Raw genomic sequence first — 19,960 nt, forward strand, 5'->3', positions numbered from 1 at the left:
GAACTCAAGAAATTAGATAGGCCATCAGTACATCAGAATTGATCAATTTTCAAATATATATACACCACAGTTTGAAGATGCTATAACTTTCACAAAAATATACACTTATTGCGATTTGGTTTATCAAAGACATGTAGCAGAATACATTTTGGCCTAAATTTATGAAGAAATTAGATTTTTTTTTTTTATTGGATATGGATTTTTCCCCAATTTATGGTCTTTTTTCATTCATATAATAAAAAATAAAAAGCACAGTGATTATAAAATACCAGCAAAAGAAAGCACTGTTTGTGTAAAAAAAAATAACATTTCATTTGCATACAGAACTGCATGACTTCAAAATTTCTAGTTAAAGTAGCACAGTGCCAAAAAGCAAAAAATGGCATGGCCATGAAGGGTGTAATACCTTCCGGAGCTTAAGTGGTTAAAGCTCAGCCTGGGCAGCAACCATGGCTCTCTTCTGAAGATATAGTGGACAAGTATAGCCATCCATGAACTATCCAGGATACATATTTACATATGTATATATGTAAAAAACACACACACACACATTACTAAACAGGAGCATTGGCACTAAATACTGTATACTAGCTAACCGCTAATGATCGTGTTAATCTAGGATCTTCCCCCCCTTGTGTTTTTCCCTGTGTATTGTGGAATAGTTTTATCATGTTTATATGTAAACAACGTGCAGAAGTTTTGGCTGTATATAGTATTGGCAATTAAGCAATAATTTTGTCTTCATTGCAATGTTGGATTTTTTTTATATTACTGAACAATGACACTTTAAGACAATGAGGCTGATCGTCACACAAATCTTAAACCCTTTAAGTAAATCAATCCATGTAAAGCGTATCAAAGATGTTTAGAATTCTCAATAAAAATTCATAGGAAAATGCTTGGAACGTTCATACAAAAATTCTCACAACATCCATTTGTCGGTTGAAAGATTTTGTGTGCTTTCAACATTTGATTCTGCAATGAATAGACTTTACCAAACTAAAACCACATTCACGGTTAGAAATGTATTTGTTCAAGAAATATTTTTACACCCTGCTAACTTTCTCATCACTGCATTTGAAAGTGAATGTTGATTTGGTGCACGGATTACAAAAATGAACAAACTTTCTAAGAACATTCTTCTCCCTACAATTTTCATTCAAAATTCTACCCATCTATGGCAAACTTAACTCAACCTTGGCCTCATCAGTCACCAAATATATGTCATCCCAAAACAATTCATTCTAAATTAATATGATATAAATAAGAGTTTTTAATAAGAATATAGAATATTTTCCCCAACATATAACGTCCAAGTGTTGGCTATATTAAGTGAAATAAAAGATAAGGTAAAAATGAGACAACGTTTACTTCCCTACAACGTTCTTCCCCACTGCCCTTTCCTCCCTTGTAAATAGGCCTGAGTGGTCAATTCCCAGGCATGAACACTATTGAATGAGTGGTTAAAGCATCAACCCTGAGCAAGTTCTGGCGTGATCTAGCACAAGGCTTACTAAGCATTAAGGTAGTAGACTGAGGAGGAACAGAGCTGCAGAAAGGCAAGTATAAATGGGGGGGGGGGGGGGGGCCTTTGAAGAGACTTTGCCTTAAAAAAGCAATGTGGGAGAGTCTCCAAGTCTAGTATTTATTAGTTCTCAAATTGATAACAATTCTAACAAAGTTCCAATGCTATCTTTATTCAGGCATCATTTTCTTCCAGGTCTATGAAGCTGGCTCAGGGACCTGAAAAGTAAAAACACCCAAAGTTCTAACCCATGACTTACTTGTTGTTAACCTTATTTGGCTCCCAAAAGCGAGATTTCTTTACGTTAAACCAAGGGAAAACACGCTCCATTTGCTAGAAAAATGAAGAAATATGCATTTATCAGCAGTCAGATAAAATGTATACTATGTAAGGTATAGAGGACGCCTAGGAGGTATCACAATATGCCGGCAGGTATTTTATGAAATTATTTATATTTTACACTTCTAAAACAATATATATATTTATTACAACCCTCAAACAACCTTAAAACATTATTTTTTGTAATCAGAGCCATTCATACCTTAAGACAAGGTGAAAACATTGTCTTCGATTACATTGTATACATAGTATAAATGTGTGCAGTATGCATTAGAAATTACAACAACAGAACGTTTGAACCTACCATAAAAGAGGTTTCATCAAGGTACACAGGGTTACATTTTCATGATAGGGTCATACTGTGCCTATAGAAGCATTTGGACACTGGCAAACGAAAAAGCTTTTGGCCAGCCAGGTATAACCCCTCCGACTCCCAGCAAGCTTCAGTTCTGTAGAAAACCGTACTTTTTAGGAGTAGAATAACACAGTTGGGTTTGTACCAGTGTTCCTTAAGGAACCTTATAAACTTTTTTACCTTTCATTAAGGCCTCATTCACACCATATGTACAAAAAACTGATGGAAACTGTCAAGCAAATTTCACTTGCAGAGACATCAGTTTTCATGCGCACTTAAATGAGTTTTATACACGTTGCGGATTCCTACACAGAAAAAAATCTGCATGTTTTACTAGTGTTGTGGTGTGACCAGGGCACATATTGATTTAGTTGTGCCCTTGCAAAACACATGCAGAAAAACTGACGTCTCAGAGACTAATAATAATTTTAATATTTTATAAAAAGTGTACAGAAGCTGCCACTATTTATAAACCAAAAAAACTTTTTTTAAAATTAAAAAACACAGAATAAATAAAGTGTTTAAAGTGGAGCTAAGTGAATTAATCAATAATAGGTACAAAACCATATAATAATAAAAAAATCTTGTGAATACCCATAAAACTCAGTAGTGATAACACAAATACATGAATAGTCCGTGATTGCTGTAAAAAGTGCTGGAAAGTCCATGAAAAAAGTGTAGTAAAGTAATCCAAAGTCCATGAAAGTGAATCTTCTATTTCACCATGTGCAGCAAACTGACAACAAAGTGCTCCATAGGAATCCCCACATGGATGTAAACTCACCAAAAATATTTGCCTTCCAATCTCGTGGTTGGCAAACAAACTTCCTGGGACATATTTCCCATTTAAAGATGAATATAGATTGCTGAAGATAAAGATTCCACTGCATCCAAATTGACCATGTAAAACAAACAAAAACAGCTCCAGTGGTGTAGTATGAACAAACAGATCCTTTAATAAAGTGATTAGACCTTACAAGAAAAATCAATAAAACAAGCCCCAATATTACATCCTTCGATAAGCCTGAAGTGAACATAGACCACGTGCTCTCACCACCTCCGGTTTGTTGTTACTAGACGCCGTCACGTCACTTCCGGTCACGGTCCACGTCACTTCCGCCTGCTGCACCGTCACGCCCTGATGCGTTTCGTCACTTCCGACTTACTCATAGGGGTGACGGTGCAATGTGGCGTGCTACTCTTTATAGACCCAGAAATCAGAGACATTAATCCTCCAATTGGTCAACTGCAATACACCCCTGCATACAGGAATTTTAATTATTTTTTTTTAAATAATTTTAATATGTTTGGAATGCCCAAAAGCAGTCCAACTCAGTGGTGAAAGCAAACAAAATGCTACTTGGACCACATACCATACAAAATAATAATAGGGGTAACCTGCAGCACAAAGAGCTGTCTATAGGTCCTTACCCGCGATACTGGCACCAGAAGAGTTTTGAAAATGCACCTGATAGAACTTAGAAGACATAAAACAGAGAACCAGGTAGCTGTATCCACTTTATCCAATTTCGGTCCCCTCGCCCACAATGTACTGCAGACGGGCGACAGCTGCAGGAACAGCGACATACCCGTGTGTTGCTGTTTATTTCAGGGTTTGGAGCGTGCATGCGCATGCCCCCCTCACTGACCCCCGATGTCATTTAATGCAGGAGATGTATGTCAGCAGGTCGCAGCCAGTGATTTTTGGCTGGGTCTCTGCTGAGCCCCAACAGCGAATGGAGAAGCAGAGCTGTGCCTGAATTTGTAAATACAGGCACAGGATCTAGCTGGATCTTCTCTCCCTGGAACCATTTTGTTCCAGGGAGAGAAGAAAGATAAATTACACATGAGTAAAAGCAGCACACGTTAGGCAGACATTTAATTTAACCCCTTGATTACCAAATTAACCCTTTGATTGCCCCGTCACCCTGCCAGTGCAATTAGTACAGTGTCAGTGTATAGTATTATTCACTGATCATTGTATTATGGCCACTAGCGACGTCAGATAGCGCCCCTCCCAGCCAGGGTCTGCTAGCATTAGATTGCCCGCACACTATCACACTCACACTATAGGTCGCTGATCATTACTAGTATAGTGTTCGTACGGATCAATATATTGATCAGGAACAGAACTATACCAGTGCCCCCAAAAATGCAGTGTTAGCAGGATCAGCCCTGTTCGCTGCCAGCACTTGCACAGTATCACCTGGTGTATCACTTGGCAGTAACATTTGGTCCCATAAGTGCAGTACAAGCTGGTGAGGTGGTGAGCACAAGTAGTGTCTTGCAGCCATCAAGAATTCAAACACAGGCCCGTAGAGCCCAAAGTGCCCTTCTGGGTGTGCTTGCAAATCCTGATTAGCTGCTCACAGATTCTGCAGCACACGTACTTCCCCCAGTCACTGCCCAACCTGGAATTCAGGTGGAAACAGCATATTTAACTACTCCCCTTAATTTTGTGGAGTGTTTTTTCCCAGAAGATTTGTATACTTTGATTGTGGGCCAAAGCAATTTATACACACTACAATTTATCACCACCAACCCAAATTCAGGTCTTGCCAGACCATTTGCAAGGAAACCCATTACGGTTTCCGAATTTAAAACTTTTTTGGACATGGGCATTACAAAGAAGAATGAGTTGCGGTCATATTGGTCCACAGACCCAATTCATCCTATGGCCATGTTGTCTGCTGTCATGGCCAGGCATAGATATGAGCTGATAACACACTCTGTCATCCTCAGGGTGACCCTAAACACGACTGGCTCTACAAAATTTGTCCCCTCATAAACCACCTCACTGAGAAAATTGCAGATATGTATATGCCCCAGCAAAACATCTGCATGGATGAGTCCCTTATTCACTTTACTGGCCACTTTGCATTCAAACAGTGCCCAGCAAGCGTGCCAGATCTGGGGTTAGATTATAAGCTTTGTGAGAGGGCCACAGGCTATACATACAATTTCAGGGTTTATGAGGGAAGAGACAGTGAAGAAGAGCCCCCCAGAGTACATGGGGAGTGGGGAGCAGTGGCAAGACAGTATGGGATTTTGTGTCATCTTTGTTCCCCAGGGGGTTCCACTTCTATGTGGACAACTTCTATACAAGCGTGCCACTATTTAGACATTTGTACAATCTTGAAATTGGCTCATGTGGCACCACACAATCTAATCACAGGGGCTTCCCCCAACGGCTTGTAAACACCTGATTTAGAAAGGGGGAGAAAGCCTGCTTGAGAAATGATGAATTGCTTGCAATTGCAAAGTGGAGGGACAAATGGGATGTTTTTGTCCTGTCTTCCATTCACACAGACACGATGACCCAAATTAGCACGGCAGCTGGCGATGAGAAACCCCTCTGTGTCTACAACTATAACCTTAACATGAGAGGGGTGGACTTCAACGACCAAACGATGAATCTATACCTAGTTTCTTGCAAAGTTTGACACTGCTACAAAAAAGTGTTTATTTATTTCAATTAGCTATATATAACATTTTTGTAATTTACAAAGCAACTGGACAAAGTGGATCCTTCTTAAAATTTCAGGAAGAGATCATCATGGCCTTTTTGTATCCAGAAGGTGATATGGCCCAATTCTCAAATCCTGATGCAGTGAGCTGGCTGCATGAGAGGCATTTTCTGGATGTCTTCTCTGGTACCTCAACCCAAAGGTCACCCCAAAGAAGATGTTGTGTCTGTAGCAGACACGGAATAAGATAGAAAAACCGCTTTTTTTTTTGTCCCTCCCGTCCTGGCCAACCTGCTCTCTGCCTCAAGGACTGCTTCCGTCGCTACCACACATAGTGGAGTATTAGTATAGGGTACAGCATGGGACAGTTTAGGGCAAATATTCAGCATTCTCATACAGAGTCTCAAAAGATGTTAGATAGTCAGGAAACTGCCAACAGTATTTTAAGAGACCATAAAATCAGAGGCTGTTACAAAAAAGTTAAAACTGTTGTTTGCTTTTCAGGAACATGATTCAGTTGTTGTTTTATTGAGTTAACCACTTCCATACAGGGCACTTTTACCCCCTTCCTGCCCAGGCCAATTTTCAGGTTTCAGCGCTCTCACATTTTGAATGACAATTGCGCGGTCATACAACACTGTACCCAAACTAAAATGTTATCATTTTTTTCACACAACTAGAGCTTTCTTTTGGTGGTATTTAATCAACACTGGGGTTTTTATTTTTTGCTAAACAAAAAAACCCTGAAAATTTTGGGGAAAAAAACCCCCACGTTTTTCTTTGTTTGTTATAACAGTTTGCAAATAAATAATTTTTCTTCATAAATTTAGGCCAAAATGCATTCTGCTACATTTCTTTGGTGAAAACAACCCAAATTAGTATTTATTTAATCTGTAGGAAAGTTATAGAGTTCACAAACTATGGGATATATCTGAAAATTGACCAATCCTGAAGTACTGTCAGCCAATCTAATTTCTCGAGGTCCAAGAATGTCAGAACAGTAAAGATATCCCCCTAATGACCCCTTTTTGCAAAGTAGACAGTCCGACATATTTCATAACAGGCATGGCGAGTTTTTTGAAGTTGTAATTTTTTTGTCATAATTTTTTGGAAAATTAAGAAATTAAAAAACGATTTTTACTTTTTTTTTTTACATACGGTCACCAGTGCAGTACATCATCATAAAACTGGCATGGCGGTGATCAGAGAAACTGACTGGTGACAGTATGAAAAAAAAAATTGATAATTTTTTTTTTCAATTTTAAATTTATTATAATTTTTTTTTTTTAATATTTTTTTTTCATATTTCACTATAACCAAAGTAGTATAATGTTACCATAGTTATCATAGTAACATTGTACTACTTTGGGGAAGTGATCAGTATTTTTTTTTTTTCCACACAAATTTGCTTATAGCAAAGAATTATTTTGCTATAAGCAAGCATTTACCTGAATGAAATCGATTCATTCAGGGGTTTTTTTTTGTGATTAGCTGTGATTTGTCCATGGCTAATCACATGACACAGCTGGGCTTCACAGCTAGACACACTTGTATACAATGGATGGCATGAAAGGAAGCCATCCATTGTATACTAAAATTAACCAGCCTGAAGTGGACAGTGTGATTCCAATGGACGGCCCGTACGCTCTGAGGGGAGCTGAGATCAAAGAATGCTCCTGTCGGCTTCAAATCACGTGGTGTCAGCGTACCAGCGTCCTGGGTGGTGTCACCATGGCAAACGAAGGCAGTGTCCGGCGTTGGCTTCAGCTGGGAGCATATGTGGGGTTACCAAGACGCCATGTTTCGCGCAGTTGCGCTTTGTCAAGTCTCTGGTAACCATGGCCGGCGGCCATTATATAGAAGACCATTAAAGGGAAGGCTGGCTGAGTGTAATTAGCAGGGGATGGGGTGTCAATCAGAGCGGACGGCTCGTCCTGAAGCAATGCTGAATACAAATTTAAAGGTACAGATTGCAAGTTATAAAAAATGATATGTATAAAAACAATAGCATTGGAAAGCATGATATACTTTCATCTTTAGTAAAATAAAGGTAATACAATAACAAAAAAAAAACCAAAAAAAAACAAAAACACACAAGTTAAAAATGACATCGCTGGTTCATGGAAGCTATGTCAAAAATTGCGTTTACAGTGAGGTAATTATGGGTATATGGGCAAAGAAGGGAGTAGGGAGAAGTGAATTCTAGGCATATGAAAATGACTGTATGTTTCCTTAAAAAATATTTAGAACTTGGGATAACACCAAGAGGCCTACGCATTAAAAAACACTGTGATTTTCTTGATGACGACCTCAAAAAAGACTGGGAACTGATCTCTGAGTTCTGCACTACCAAATGGATTAAACTAATCATCCAACAAAGGGAACGCAAACTAAAACTGGCAGAAACCAAAATTAAGGAAAAAGAAAATAAAATTCAAGAGTTCAGCTCCTCATGTCTTTACCAAAAATGGAGAAAAACATTAGATACCAATATTCTTAAAAATGAGGATGACATAGTATCCAAAAAACTAGGAAAATTAGATAGAGATATCGAAGACTACAAGTTAGGTCACATCTTTACATGGAACAGAAAACAAAGTAAGATCAATATTCCCTCTGTTACAAAGTTTCCCCCCACAGAGATTCCCAAAAAATTTAACAAACATAAACGACCTCATAATTACTTAAAACCCCTTCCCCCTTCCTCCTCCATCCAACATACACCCAGCACGACCTTTCCAACACCATCATCATCCATTGAATCTACATCTATTAATCTATTAATTCAACATTCCGATGCCATTGGTGTTTCCCTGCCTAACCCTCCCCCTCCCAACAATGTCACAACCTCCAGTAATAATCTTTCCAATCCTATCTCATCCATTAGCACAGATTTACCATTAAACAATTCTTTTTCAATTCCTACTCCAAACCGTTATGGTCCTTTATCTCAGGACCTAAATTCCTTCATCACAGGAAATTCTATACCCCCTTCCCGACTACCATCAGAAAGTGATCCCAGCTCCCTTTCACAAGTTTTTTTAGAGACCCTCCCAATGGGGACAGTAAAAGAAAAAAGAAAACTAGAAGAGGCAGACGTGGTGGAAAGAGATTCCAGGCTAAAAAAGAAAGAGAAACTAGACTCACCGAGCACAACAGTACAGTAAAGATTTTCAATCTCTCCTCACACATACTATCTAATGATGAGCTATCTTTACTCCGGAAAGGACTCAGTTTCTTCCCTGCATCTGGCCCTAACAAATTTTACCTATTTCAAGACCTAAATCGTTTTGTTCGGTCTTTAACTATCAAAAGACATTTTTCTAATATCTCCCCATCTGACACTGATCCCCAAACTATTAGTATTGATTCTCATACTATCAATACAGACACTTCTCTTCAAGAAGATGATAGAATATTAGTCCAGATGCTAGAGGATCTATGGATGGAAAGCCATCCTTTTAACACGCAAACACCTAAGATTTCCTTAGACCCAGATATCATTCACACCAGTTTTAAATCCAAATCCAGTTTCTTTCCAGTACAGTCCAAGGGACCATACATTGAGACCTTCTACCAGGCAGCTTATAAAGATCTTCTCAGCTTGTGCAATAAGCCACCTATCAGTTATAACATGAGCAATTCCGAAGCACAAGCCCTAAAAGACTTAGAGAACAATAAAAACATTGTCATCAAGCAAGCTGATAAAGGAGGAAGTCTTGTTGTACAACACACCAGTGATTACATCAATGAGTTCATTCGTCTCCTTTCTGATATCGATACATATCAGTTACTAAAGGCAGATCCCTTACCAGAATATCAAATAGCCCTCAAATTACTCATTGACAAAGCCTATAATGATAGCGTAATTAATAAGAGAGAAAAGTCTTTTCTCCTTCCCCCTATTTGTAGTACCCCATATTTTTATCATTTGCCAAAAATACACAAATCTACTACACATCCCCCTGGCCGCCCTATTATTGCAAGCACCAATAGTTTTACTAATGGCCTTTCTAAATACATCGACCATTTTCTCCAACCATTAGTTGTACAATTGCCGTCATACATCAGAGACTCCAGTCATGTGATAGAAATCCTCAGCCATTATCAGTGGAAACATGGGTATCATTGGGCATCACTTGATGTAACTTCCTTATACACATCAATCCCCCACCACATAGGCCTACAGGCTCTTCAATATTTCTTATCTTCTGAAAGTTCTATCAACTCCACCCAAGCCAAATTTATTATTGAATGTACAGAATTTTGCCTTACCCATAATTATTTTACATTCCTTGACCAATTTTACTTGCAAACTAAAGGGACTGCGATGGGAGCGAATTTCGCCCCTTGTTACGCCAATCTCACAATGGGCTTTTGGGAGAAACAATATATACAAATAAACAACCCCTTTGCCAAATATATCATTTTTTTGGGCGCTATATTGACGACATTTTATTAATCTGGGATGGTGATTTGAATGAATTTTTATCTTTTGTCGCATATTGCAATTCAAACTACCTTGGACTTTCTTTTACTCATGTTTTTAACTCTCAAGATATAATCTTTTTAGACTTGGTTTTGTCAGTCACAGATAATGAAATTTGTAGTACAAATTACACCAAACCCACTAGTGGGAACCCATATCTACACTATTCTAGCTGTCACCATCCAGCCTGGAAAAATAATATTCCCAGTGGCCAATTCCAAAGACTAAGGAAGAACTGTTCAAAATTATGTGATTACCAAGAACAAGGTTCTCTCCTTTCAAAAAAGTTTTCTGAGAAAGGCTATCCCCCTTCCCTTATAAAAAACGCATATACCAAACATAGCGTATTGATAGACCGAACATACACTCAGGCCCGTGATCAGTCTAACTCGGTTAGGTTCATCACTGGTTTCAACACATCACATCGTGATATTACAAACATCATTCGCAAACACTGGCACATTTTACAATTAGATCCTAGATTAGCACCTAATCTCCCACGCGCCCCACAAGTAACTTTCAAGAGAGCCCGTTCTTTGAAAAACATTCTAGCCCCAAGCAAAATGTCACTGTCCACCTACATAGACAACGGCCCCCTTCCTACATTTGACGACAGAATTGGTATCTACAGATGCAACAAAAGAGGTTGTCTCACCTGTCAGTCCATCACCCATGGCAGATCACAGTTTTTGGACTCCCAGGGCAACAGCTACCACATTCGTCAGTTTATAACGTGTGCAACTGACCACGTCATATACGTTCTCACATGCCAGTGTAAGCTCCTATATGTAGGCCGAACCACACGCCCTCTACGCAAACGCATAGGGGAGCACAGAAGACTTATAAGAGATGGATGCGATAAGCATAGTGTCCCTAGGCACTTTTTGCAATCCCATCAAAATAATTTCAGTCTTCTTGAGGTCTTAGCAATCGAACATATTCCAAAGGGTACATTTACTGACAATGAAAGACTAGCCCGTTTGTGTAAGAGAGAGACGTTCTGGATCTACAAATTAGGTTCTATGACCCCCAATGGTCTCAATGAGGATCTTGAAATCCATAGCATTATTTAACAAGTTTGACTTCTAGTCCCCGGAACTAGGATCCTCCAGTGTGTTTTTTATTACATACAGTATTGTCTTCTTTTAATCCTTGTTTTTTAATCTGCACTGTCACCATGTATATATTCTGTGCACTCAATTACGAATACAAGTTATTACGCATCTATTATATTATATTTATTTAATTATGAACATATGAGCTACCTAATTTGATACCAGGATTGATTTTATTATATTCCTTTTAGTCATACCTTTTATACAGTCATTTTCATATACCTTTGATACAGTCATTTTCATATGCCTAGCATTCACTTCTCCCTACTCCCTTCTTTGCCCATATACCCATAATTACCTCACTGTAAATGCAATTTTTGACATAGCTTCCATGAACCAGCGATGTCATTTTTAACTTGTGTGGTTTTTTTTTGTTATTGTATTACCTTTATTTTACTAAAGATGAAAGTATATCATGCTTTCCAATGCTATTGTTTTTATACTGTACATATCATTTTTTATAACTTGCAATCTGTACCTTTAAATTTGTATTCAGCATTGCTTCAGGACGAGCCGTCCGCTCTGATTGACACCCCATCCCCTGCTAATTACACTCAGCCAGCCTTCCCTTTAATGGTCTTCTATATAATGGCCGCCGGCCATGGTTACCAGAGACTTGACAAAGCGCAACTGCGCGAAACATGGCGTCTTGGTAACCCCACATATGCTCCCAGCTGAAGCCAACGCCGGACACTGCCTTCGTTTGCCATGGTGACACCACCCAGGATGCTGGTACGCTGACACCACGTGATTTGAAGCCGACAGGAGCATTCTTTGATCTCAGCTCCCCTCAGAGCGGACGGGCCGTCCATTGGAATCACACTGTCCACTTCAGGCTGGTTAATTTTATTATACTCGCTACTTTATCTCACCCAATAAAGATGCACCTCCACTAAGGTGCTTGTCTGAGAGCATTTTCCACAGCGCCTTTTTTTCCAGTTCTCTTCATCATGCATATGATTAACAAGGCAGCAGTGGTGAGCTCATGATTAACTGTTCACATGTTTCCACCTGGAGTGGCCTCTCTGCGCTCATTTGTATGAGTTTTCCATCCATTGTATACAACTGTCATGTAACCTGCTGTGATTGGTCACAGCAGGTCACATGGTACTGGCAATGGGGCCCGTACACAGATCTGTCATCGGCCGTGTCCGAGGTACACGGCCGGTGACAGATCTCGCCACAGCGCGGCCCTGTGGGCATGCGCAGTGTGTGTTCCGGAAAGAACGCCAAATGGCGTCCAACCAGAGGGACGAGCTGTTCGCCTGGCCGCCATCTGGCTATAGGCCGGGCAGCAACTGGTTAATGTTCTATTGTTATTGGGTTTTAGTGTTACCATTGTTTGCTTTGCAGGAACACCATTCAGCTGCAGCACCGATCTGTTCATTCTGACAGCAACACGGTCTTGCTCTCAGAATATAGATGTCAGTGAGTGCAGCACTGCTGGATAAGATTTTTCATCCACAGTTTAAAAAAAAGCATATGCTCAAGCATGGGGGCCTGGGGTGATCAATGGGCAGATCGCTCTAATGCTTCGACATATAGATTTTAAATTTATTGGCACATATTTAAATTTTTAGAAACTTGTCGTTTTATTGAGTTAATGTTCTATTGGTATTGTGTTTTATTGTTAATCGTTGTTTGCTTTGCAGGAACACCATTTAGCTGCATCACAGATCTGTTCATTCTGACAGCAACTAGGTCTTGCTCTCAGAATATACGTCAGCGCGTGCAACACTGCTGGATGAGATTTTTCATCCGGAGTTAAAAAAAATAACATTTGCCCAAGCATGGGGGCCCGGGGTGGTCAGTGTGTGGATAGCTCCAATGCTTCAGCATATATTTTTTTCATTTTTTCTGGCAGAGATTTCTTCATCCACATTTATCGATGTGAATGGAGGAATCCCTTAGATTTTAATACTAGCAAATTCTTCAGGAAAACCAAACAAGGGTTCTTTAAAGTATAATGCCGCCAGTTCAAACACTTGAAGAGGTGATGGCAACAAGAAATGCAACCTTGTGGAAAGATGAATATCCCTAATAGGCTAAAAAGCAAGTCTTTAAAGGATAAGTTGAATGAACTGCCATAGTACTCGACAGTGTCGTGGTAGTTCACTGAATACTATAAGCCATCAGCTGCATAGAATGCTGGTACTTGTAGTTGATTCATTCAAAGAATTCAGCCGTGTTGGCGGGGCCGCTCTCTTTTCAAACAGTGACAGCTGGTATGGGGAACTTTTCTCTGCACTGCTGTCACACAGAGGGCTGGGATTGCAGAGCAGCTGCAGGAGCATGAACATGTTCCTAAAACCGGGTGGAACATGTAACATGTTCTTGAAGGTGAACGTATCCTTTATAGTGCCAACAGAGACAAATTTAGATGTTATGGAGTCTCAAGGAGCCACATGAAAGACACCCAAAGTCTTGACATAGAATGGGAGACTAGTGGTCTTTGAAATAGGATTGCAAAGGACAAGATTTTTCCCTTGATGTACACAAGGCCAATTGTTGATCCAAACCACATTATAAAAGGCTTCATCTCACAACTTACTTACTGGGGTAAAACTTTCTTTGCTTGCACCAGGGGAACTAAGCCTCTAGTATTCTATGCACCTTATGAGAGATAGAATTCATAGCGATAAAAGCACGAGAGTTACTGAGGCAGGCAAACTGTTAAAGCCAGTGGACTTGGAGCAGGGTGGTAAAATAGACCTTGCGATAGGAGATTCAGTCGTTCTTTAAAAGACAACAGAGTGTCTTTCAAAAAACTGATCAGGTTGGAGTGCTACATCCACTTGGGCCAGTTCGAACCTTTAAGATGGAATTCCCTTCATAGTGATCTTTCAGAGTAGAAAGGAAAGGGTTTAAGAGGAAGAATGACTTGGACCAGGCTGCACTGATCCTGTGGAGTGACCAGGGTATGCACTGCTTCCACCAGAAAATCTCTGCATCTGGAAATAAACCGGTCCAGTTTGTTGTTGAACTTTGAGGTCCTGAAACACTTCTAGGTGTAGGGACCATACCCCCCAGTCCAGACACTGACAGCTTACAGACTTTCGCTGACAACCGTACACATGTGATATGAGAACAACAGGGACAAGGCTGAAATGGAGTTTTGTCTGACTACAATAATTTTTCCCTTTTTTGCCTCAATCAGATTTCTGGTTTCACCCGAATGATGTACGTTGTGGCGTAGTACGATTGGATCCTAATAAGATGACCCTGTAGATGACGTTTAAGAAACATCTAGGCCCCACAGATTTTCAGAATGATGATGGGAGAATAGGATTCCTAAGACATCCAAATCTCCTACACCAATAAAAAGTCTAGGACTCTTCCCTAGCCATTCAAACTACCATCATCAGAGCCCAGAACTCTCATGCAGAATTACAGAGCTGGACAGCTGCCAGTTTGAGTCTGAAAGCAGAGCATCAGAAGTTTTATTCTAGAAAGAAAGCTCATTCCTTGAAGCCAGAGTCAGTTCCAGAACTAATTTCTGATGTTTCAGAATCTAACTGTATCGATCTGGAAGGGCCACGTCACATTGACGGTCAGAGTTTGAGTGGACTGTTCCCTTAATAGGTCATTGTCTAGGTATTGCACAAAGGAAATACCTGGGTAATGTAGTAAAGCTAGCACACGGGCCAGAACCTTAGGGAACACTTGAGATGCAGACGATAAGCCAAAATGGTGGGGCTACAAACTGGTAGCATTGAGTCCTGACAGCGAAACAGAGTTATCATTAATGCACTGAAAAAGAAGAGGAAATGCAAGTAATCATTCTTTATGTCCATCAAGGCTTGAAAGTCTCCCTAATGAAGGGAAGCTATGACAGACTAGGTGGATTCCATGTGGAACTTTGGACTTTAATGAAGATATTTAGGGCTTTCATTTTGGTTTTTGAACAGTGAAAACATCTGAATAAAAACCCTGAAACCTTTCCTCCACTGGTACACTGGCAATAACTTCTTGGTCCAGGTGGTCTGCAATAAAAAAAAAAAAAAAAAAAAAAAAAATGGAGAGGTCTGCTAGCCTGCAAGAAGACACAGGTAGGTCGGACAACATGAAGTAGGAGGGCAGAGGCAGAAAACAGAACTGCCTGTAGTTAACCACTTTAAGATCAGGCCTTTTCTGACACTTTTTGTTTACAGGTAAAAATCAGCATTTTTTGCTACAAAATTTCTTAGAACCCCAAAACATTATATTTTTTTTTAAAGCAGAGGCCTTTGGGTGTTGTATTTTTTTATGTCACACGGTATTTTCACAGCAGGTTTAAAAAACAAAAAACAAAACAAAAAAAAAAACAACACTTAAAAAATTTTATGCACAAACACAATATAATAAATGGTAACATTTAAAAGATGATGTTACACTGAGTAAATAGATACCAAACATCTTGCTTAAAAATTGCACATGGCAGTGCACCGGCAACAAACGTAATAAATGTTACTATCCAGAGGAGATGCTTTAAAAGACTTTAGAGGTATCCACTTTAGATTTAAACAGGAGATCTGGTGCTATAATTACTGCCCTCCATTTGACATTTGTGATGATACCTCACATGTGTGGGATGATTGCTGTTTGCATGCATGCAAGACTGATGCATTTGTTCACCTTTGTGCGCGAGCACTGGGAGACAGGGTGCTTAAAAAAAAAAAAAGTTTTTAAACACTGTTGCTTTACATTTTTTTTTAATCACTTTATTGTTATCACAGGGAATATAACTATCCCCTATGATAGTAGCAGGCACCCTTTATGGAGAGATATGGGGTCTATTAGACCCCAGATGTCTTCTCTGCTCTAAAAAGCATCTGATCACACCAAGCATCTGATTGGGAAGGCTGATTGTACCTAAGTCGATCCACAGATCCACAACCAATCTGTCGGATTTTTAGAATGCGATTACTGCCCGCAAGCTACAGTAATCATTGCGTTCTCAAGGCTGAAAAGGCTCCCCATGCTCCCTTGTTGGCAGAATACAATAGTGCTGTGGAAGGCGTTCCCCCATTAACACTGAGTGTGTGTTGATGGGGAAATTGAGCGATTTTCTGTGGAAGGAAAGAAAATCAATTCATCTATGGCTTGCCTTAGGCTTCTTTTTCTGGAGAAATGAGTACTCTTATCACTAGTTGTATCCTTTATGAAGTTGATTGACAAAGCACCAAATATTTTCACCAAAAAAAGGCATAAGCAACAAGCCTTTACATTGTTGTCTCATAGACCAACATTTTAGCCACAGATTTCGTTATGTTCACAGACAGGAGACACATTTGGGAGATAAGACTGATCATATCAGCTAGACTATCAACACAATAATGTAGGGCTAAAGGCAAAAGCCCTAAGTGTTCTATAGCTAAACAGTTGGTAAGCACTCTACCTGGATCCACTGCACTAAGGTCTGAGAGACTGACATCACAGCTATGGTAGGTTGCATAGCAGGGCCTGCTAGCGAAAATAAAAGGGGCTTCCAAACATTTGTAAACAGGAGCCGTAAACACTAGAGCATCCTCATTGGTATCCTTAATCTCCAAATTAGTCCATACAAATTCCACTACTTAATGGACCTGCAATCTATTTTTCATGAAAATGTTACTAAAGACAGCCATAGATAGTTAAAATCTCGGCCTGTTCAGCAGGGGCTGGTTGAGATTCTCCTTACAGAGGTAACAGCCACAAGAAAGGCAACCTTAAGGGTAAACTCAGACAAGGGTATATCCTTAATAGGTTTAAAGGGTGATTTGTGAAGAGCCAAGAGAACCAGACTGAGACCCCAAAATGTAACCTACACCATGAACAAAGGCCTTAACTAGAGAAAGAAGGCCAAAAGGTCTCTTTAAGAGACCAGTCAAGGCTGAGATTTGTCCTATACTTGTACCCAAGTCAGATGGTGGCCTATACCAGAGTGGACAAAAAAGACAGAATACATTCTACATTACTTTCTAGAATGAAAGTTCCTTGACATGCGCCAAGCAAAAAATTGGCATTCCAGGTGTGAAGATAGAAATTGTGATAAGATGACTTCTTTAGGAGGGTTGGAATGACCGAATCCGAAAGGCACCTGTCTCTCATGACAGCCATGTTGTTACAGTCAGCAGCCGAGAAGCAGGACGGAACACTAGCCCTTGGGACATAAGGTCCAGACGATCCAAAGGGCCCATGAAGTGTCTGCCAGAAGTTCAAGTAAGTGTCAGGGCAGGAGCTGTAGAACGGAAAGGCAGGCCTAATGGCAGGGTCAAGCACCGACTGACGACAACCACCACCCACAGACCGGAGTCCCTCAGGGTGCGGAGTCTAAGCCCCAGGCTGCCCTTCACCAGGGCCCCTGATTGTGGGGATGGACTTGATGCAGCCAGGGACCAGGTTGCAGGCGAAAAAAAGGGGGAGAGAACAATGTTCTTGGACAACTTGCCAGCCAGCTTGCTAACAACCGAATTAACCTGTCTAACAGTATGCGTTTATAACAGGGGTTTAGTTAGCACACATTTGCAAATACATACGACATTCGGTTGTTAGCAAGCTGGCTGGCAAGTTGTCCAAGAACATTGTTCTCTCCCCCTTTTTTTCACTATGTGATGCCTGTTTATGTGTCCTTGCTTCATAAGCCAGTTATAGACTTGGGCGGGTGGCCACTTTTATGCATGTTTGAGTTTTTGGTACGTGGGTGCACTAGGGCCCTGGTTGCCATTGTGCTACATGCTGGGGTCCAGTGCACTCCTTTGCCTTTAAGAGGGGTGGCTCCCTCAGGTCCACCTGCCCTTGATCTATCCATTAAATGCATGTGCCTCTACTATGGGGACTCATAAATTTTTGAGTTAGGACCACAGATGATCAGGGTGCCGTGTCGTGGCTCTGTGGCTTACGTATGTATTTGCAAATGTGTGCTAACTAAACCCCTGTTATAAACGCATACTGTTAGACAGGTTAATTCGGTTGTTAGCAAGCTGGCTGGCAAGTTGTCCAAGAACATTGTTCTCTCCCCCTTTTTTTCACTATGTGATGCCTGTTTATGTGTCCTTGCTTCATAAGCCAGTTATAGACTTGGGCGGGTGGCCACTTTTATGCACACCAGGTTGCAGGCCCCTGAGTCACCCCAGCTGTGGTAATGGCCGCCGCCAATGGCGTATAGCTGGTAGGAACCAGATAAGACAATAGCATAGTCGGACAGGCCAGGTCGATAACAGCAGGACAGACAGTACAGAACGGTAGACAAGAATATACAGGTCACAAGCCGGGTTCAGCAACGGGAGGTCAGAAAAAGGGATAATGCTGAGAATAGTCTAGTCAAAGCCGAGTCAGTCTCCAGGAGAGTCACGAGAGTAGAAACAGAGCTTGCTGCAGCACGAACATACAAGACACGAATGCAAAGAGCAAGTGCAGACAACAGGCTTAAATGTGATCAACCACACCCCTCGGGGGGATGGACCGCAGAGGCCTGAAAGCATAAAAGGCTCCCACCATGCTCTGCAGAAACCCAAGATGGATGCCAGCACATGGAGCAGCAAAACCTCTGGGAAAAGGTAGGACCTTGACAGTACCTCCTCCTCAAAGGCCCCTCCCCCTCCGCGGCTCAACAAAAGGCTTCTGAGGAAAGCGGGCATTAAAAGCGCGGAGGAGGGCAGGAGCATAAACATCCGCGGAAGGAACCCAGGAACGCTCCTCGGGACCATAAGCGCGCCAATGAACCAGGAACTGCACCCGACCGCGCACTAATCGAGAGTCCAGGATCCAGCTCACCTCATACTCCTCATGACCATCAACCCGGATGGGACGGGGCCGAGGCAGAGAGGTAGTGAAGTGATTGCAGACCAGAGGCTTCAACAGGGATACATGGAAGACATTGGAGATCCGCATCCCAGGAGGAAGGGCAAGGGCATAGGCAACCGGATTCACCTTGCGGAGGATGCGAAAAGGGCCAACAAAATGGGGGGCCAGTTTGGGTGCGGGCACCCGAAGATTGAGGTTGCGAGTAGACAACCACACCCGATCTCCAACCTGGTATGAAGGAGCGGGCAGCCGTCTGCGATCAGCCTGGAACGTCTGGCGCTGTGCTGAGTCCTTCAAGGACTTCTGGATCTGCCTCCATGAAGAACGCAGGGCAGCAAGATGGTTATCCACAGCCGGAATGTCCTGTGGTGAGAACCTCTCAGGTAATACCGCAGGTTGGAACCCATAGTTGGCCATGAAGGGAGACATCCCGGAGGAGGAGTTGACAGCCGAGTTCCTCGCAAACTCCGCCCATGGCAGGAGATCGGCCCAATCGTCCTGATGGTCCAAGATATAGCAGTGAAGGAATTGTTCCAGGGCCTGGTTGGAACGCTCCGCAGCCCCATTGGACTGAGGGTGGTAGGCCGAAGAGAAGGAGAGCCTGATACCCAGCTGGGAGCAGAAGGCGCGCCAGAACCTGGACACGAACTGACTCCCACGGTCCGAGACAATCACCCTGGGCAACCCATGCAGGCAAAAAATCTCCCTGGCAAAAACCGTAGCCAGTTCTTACGCAGTTGGTAATTTCTTGAGCGGAACACAATGGCACATTTTGGAAAAACGATCGACGACCATGAGAATGACCGTATGACCCCAAAACACAGGGAGGTCTACAATAAAATCCATGCCCAGGTGTGACCAGGGACGCTCACCATTGGGAATGGGTTGCAGAAGGCCCAATGGAAG

The 19,960-nt window shown here is 41.5% G+C and overlaps 1 protein-coding gene across 1 annotated transcript in view; it reads right to left on the reverse strand.

Annotated features, from left to right (window-relative positions):
• KMT2A (lysine methyltransferase 2A) overlaps positions 1 to 19,960 on the reverse strand; it is a 409,829-nt gene that overhangs the window by 132,242 nt on the left and 257,627 nt on the right. The window contains exon 18 of the mRNA XM_089657321.1: positions 1,785 to 1,858. Within this exon, the coding sequence (XP_089513447.1) occupies positions 1,785 to 1,858 (74 nt within the window). The remainder of the gene's footprint in view (positions 1 to 1,784; positions 1,859 to 19,960) is intronic.

This window comes from Staurois parvus, unplaced genomic scaffold (genome assembly GCF_062004578.1).
Source record: "Staurois parvus isolate SC_StPar_1 unplaced genomic scaffold, SC_StPar_1.0 ptg000981l, whole genome shotgun sequence".
NCBI classification, from domain to species: Eukaryota; Metazoa; Chordata; class Amphibia; order Anura; family Ranidae; genus Staurois; species Staurois parvus.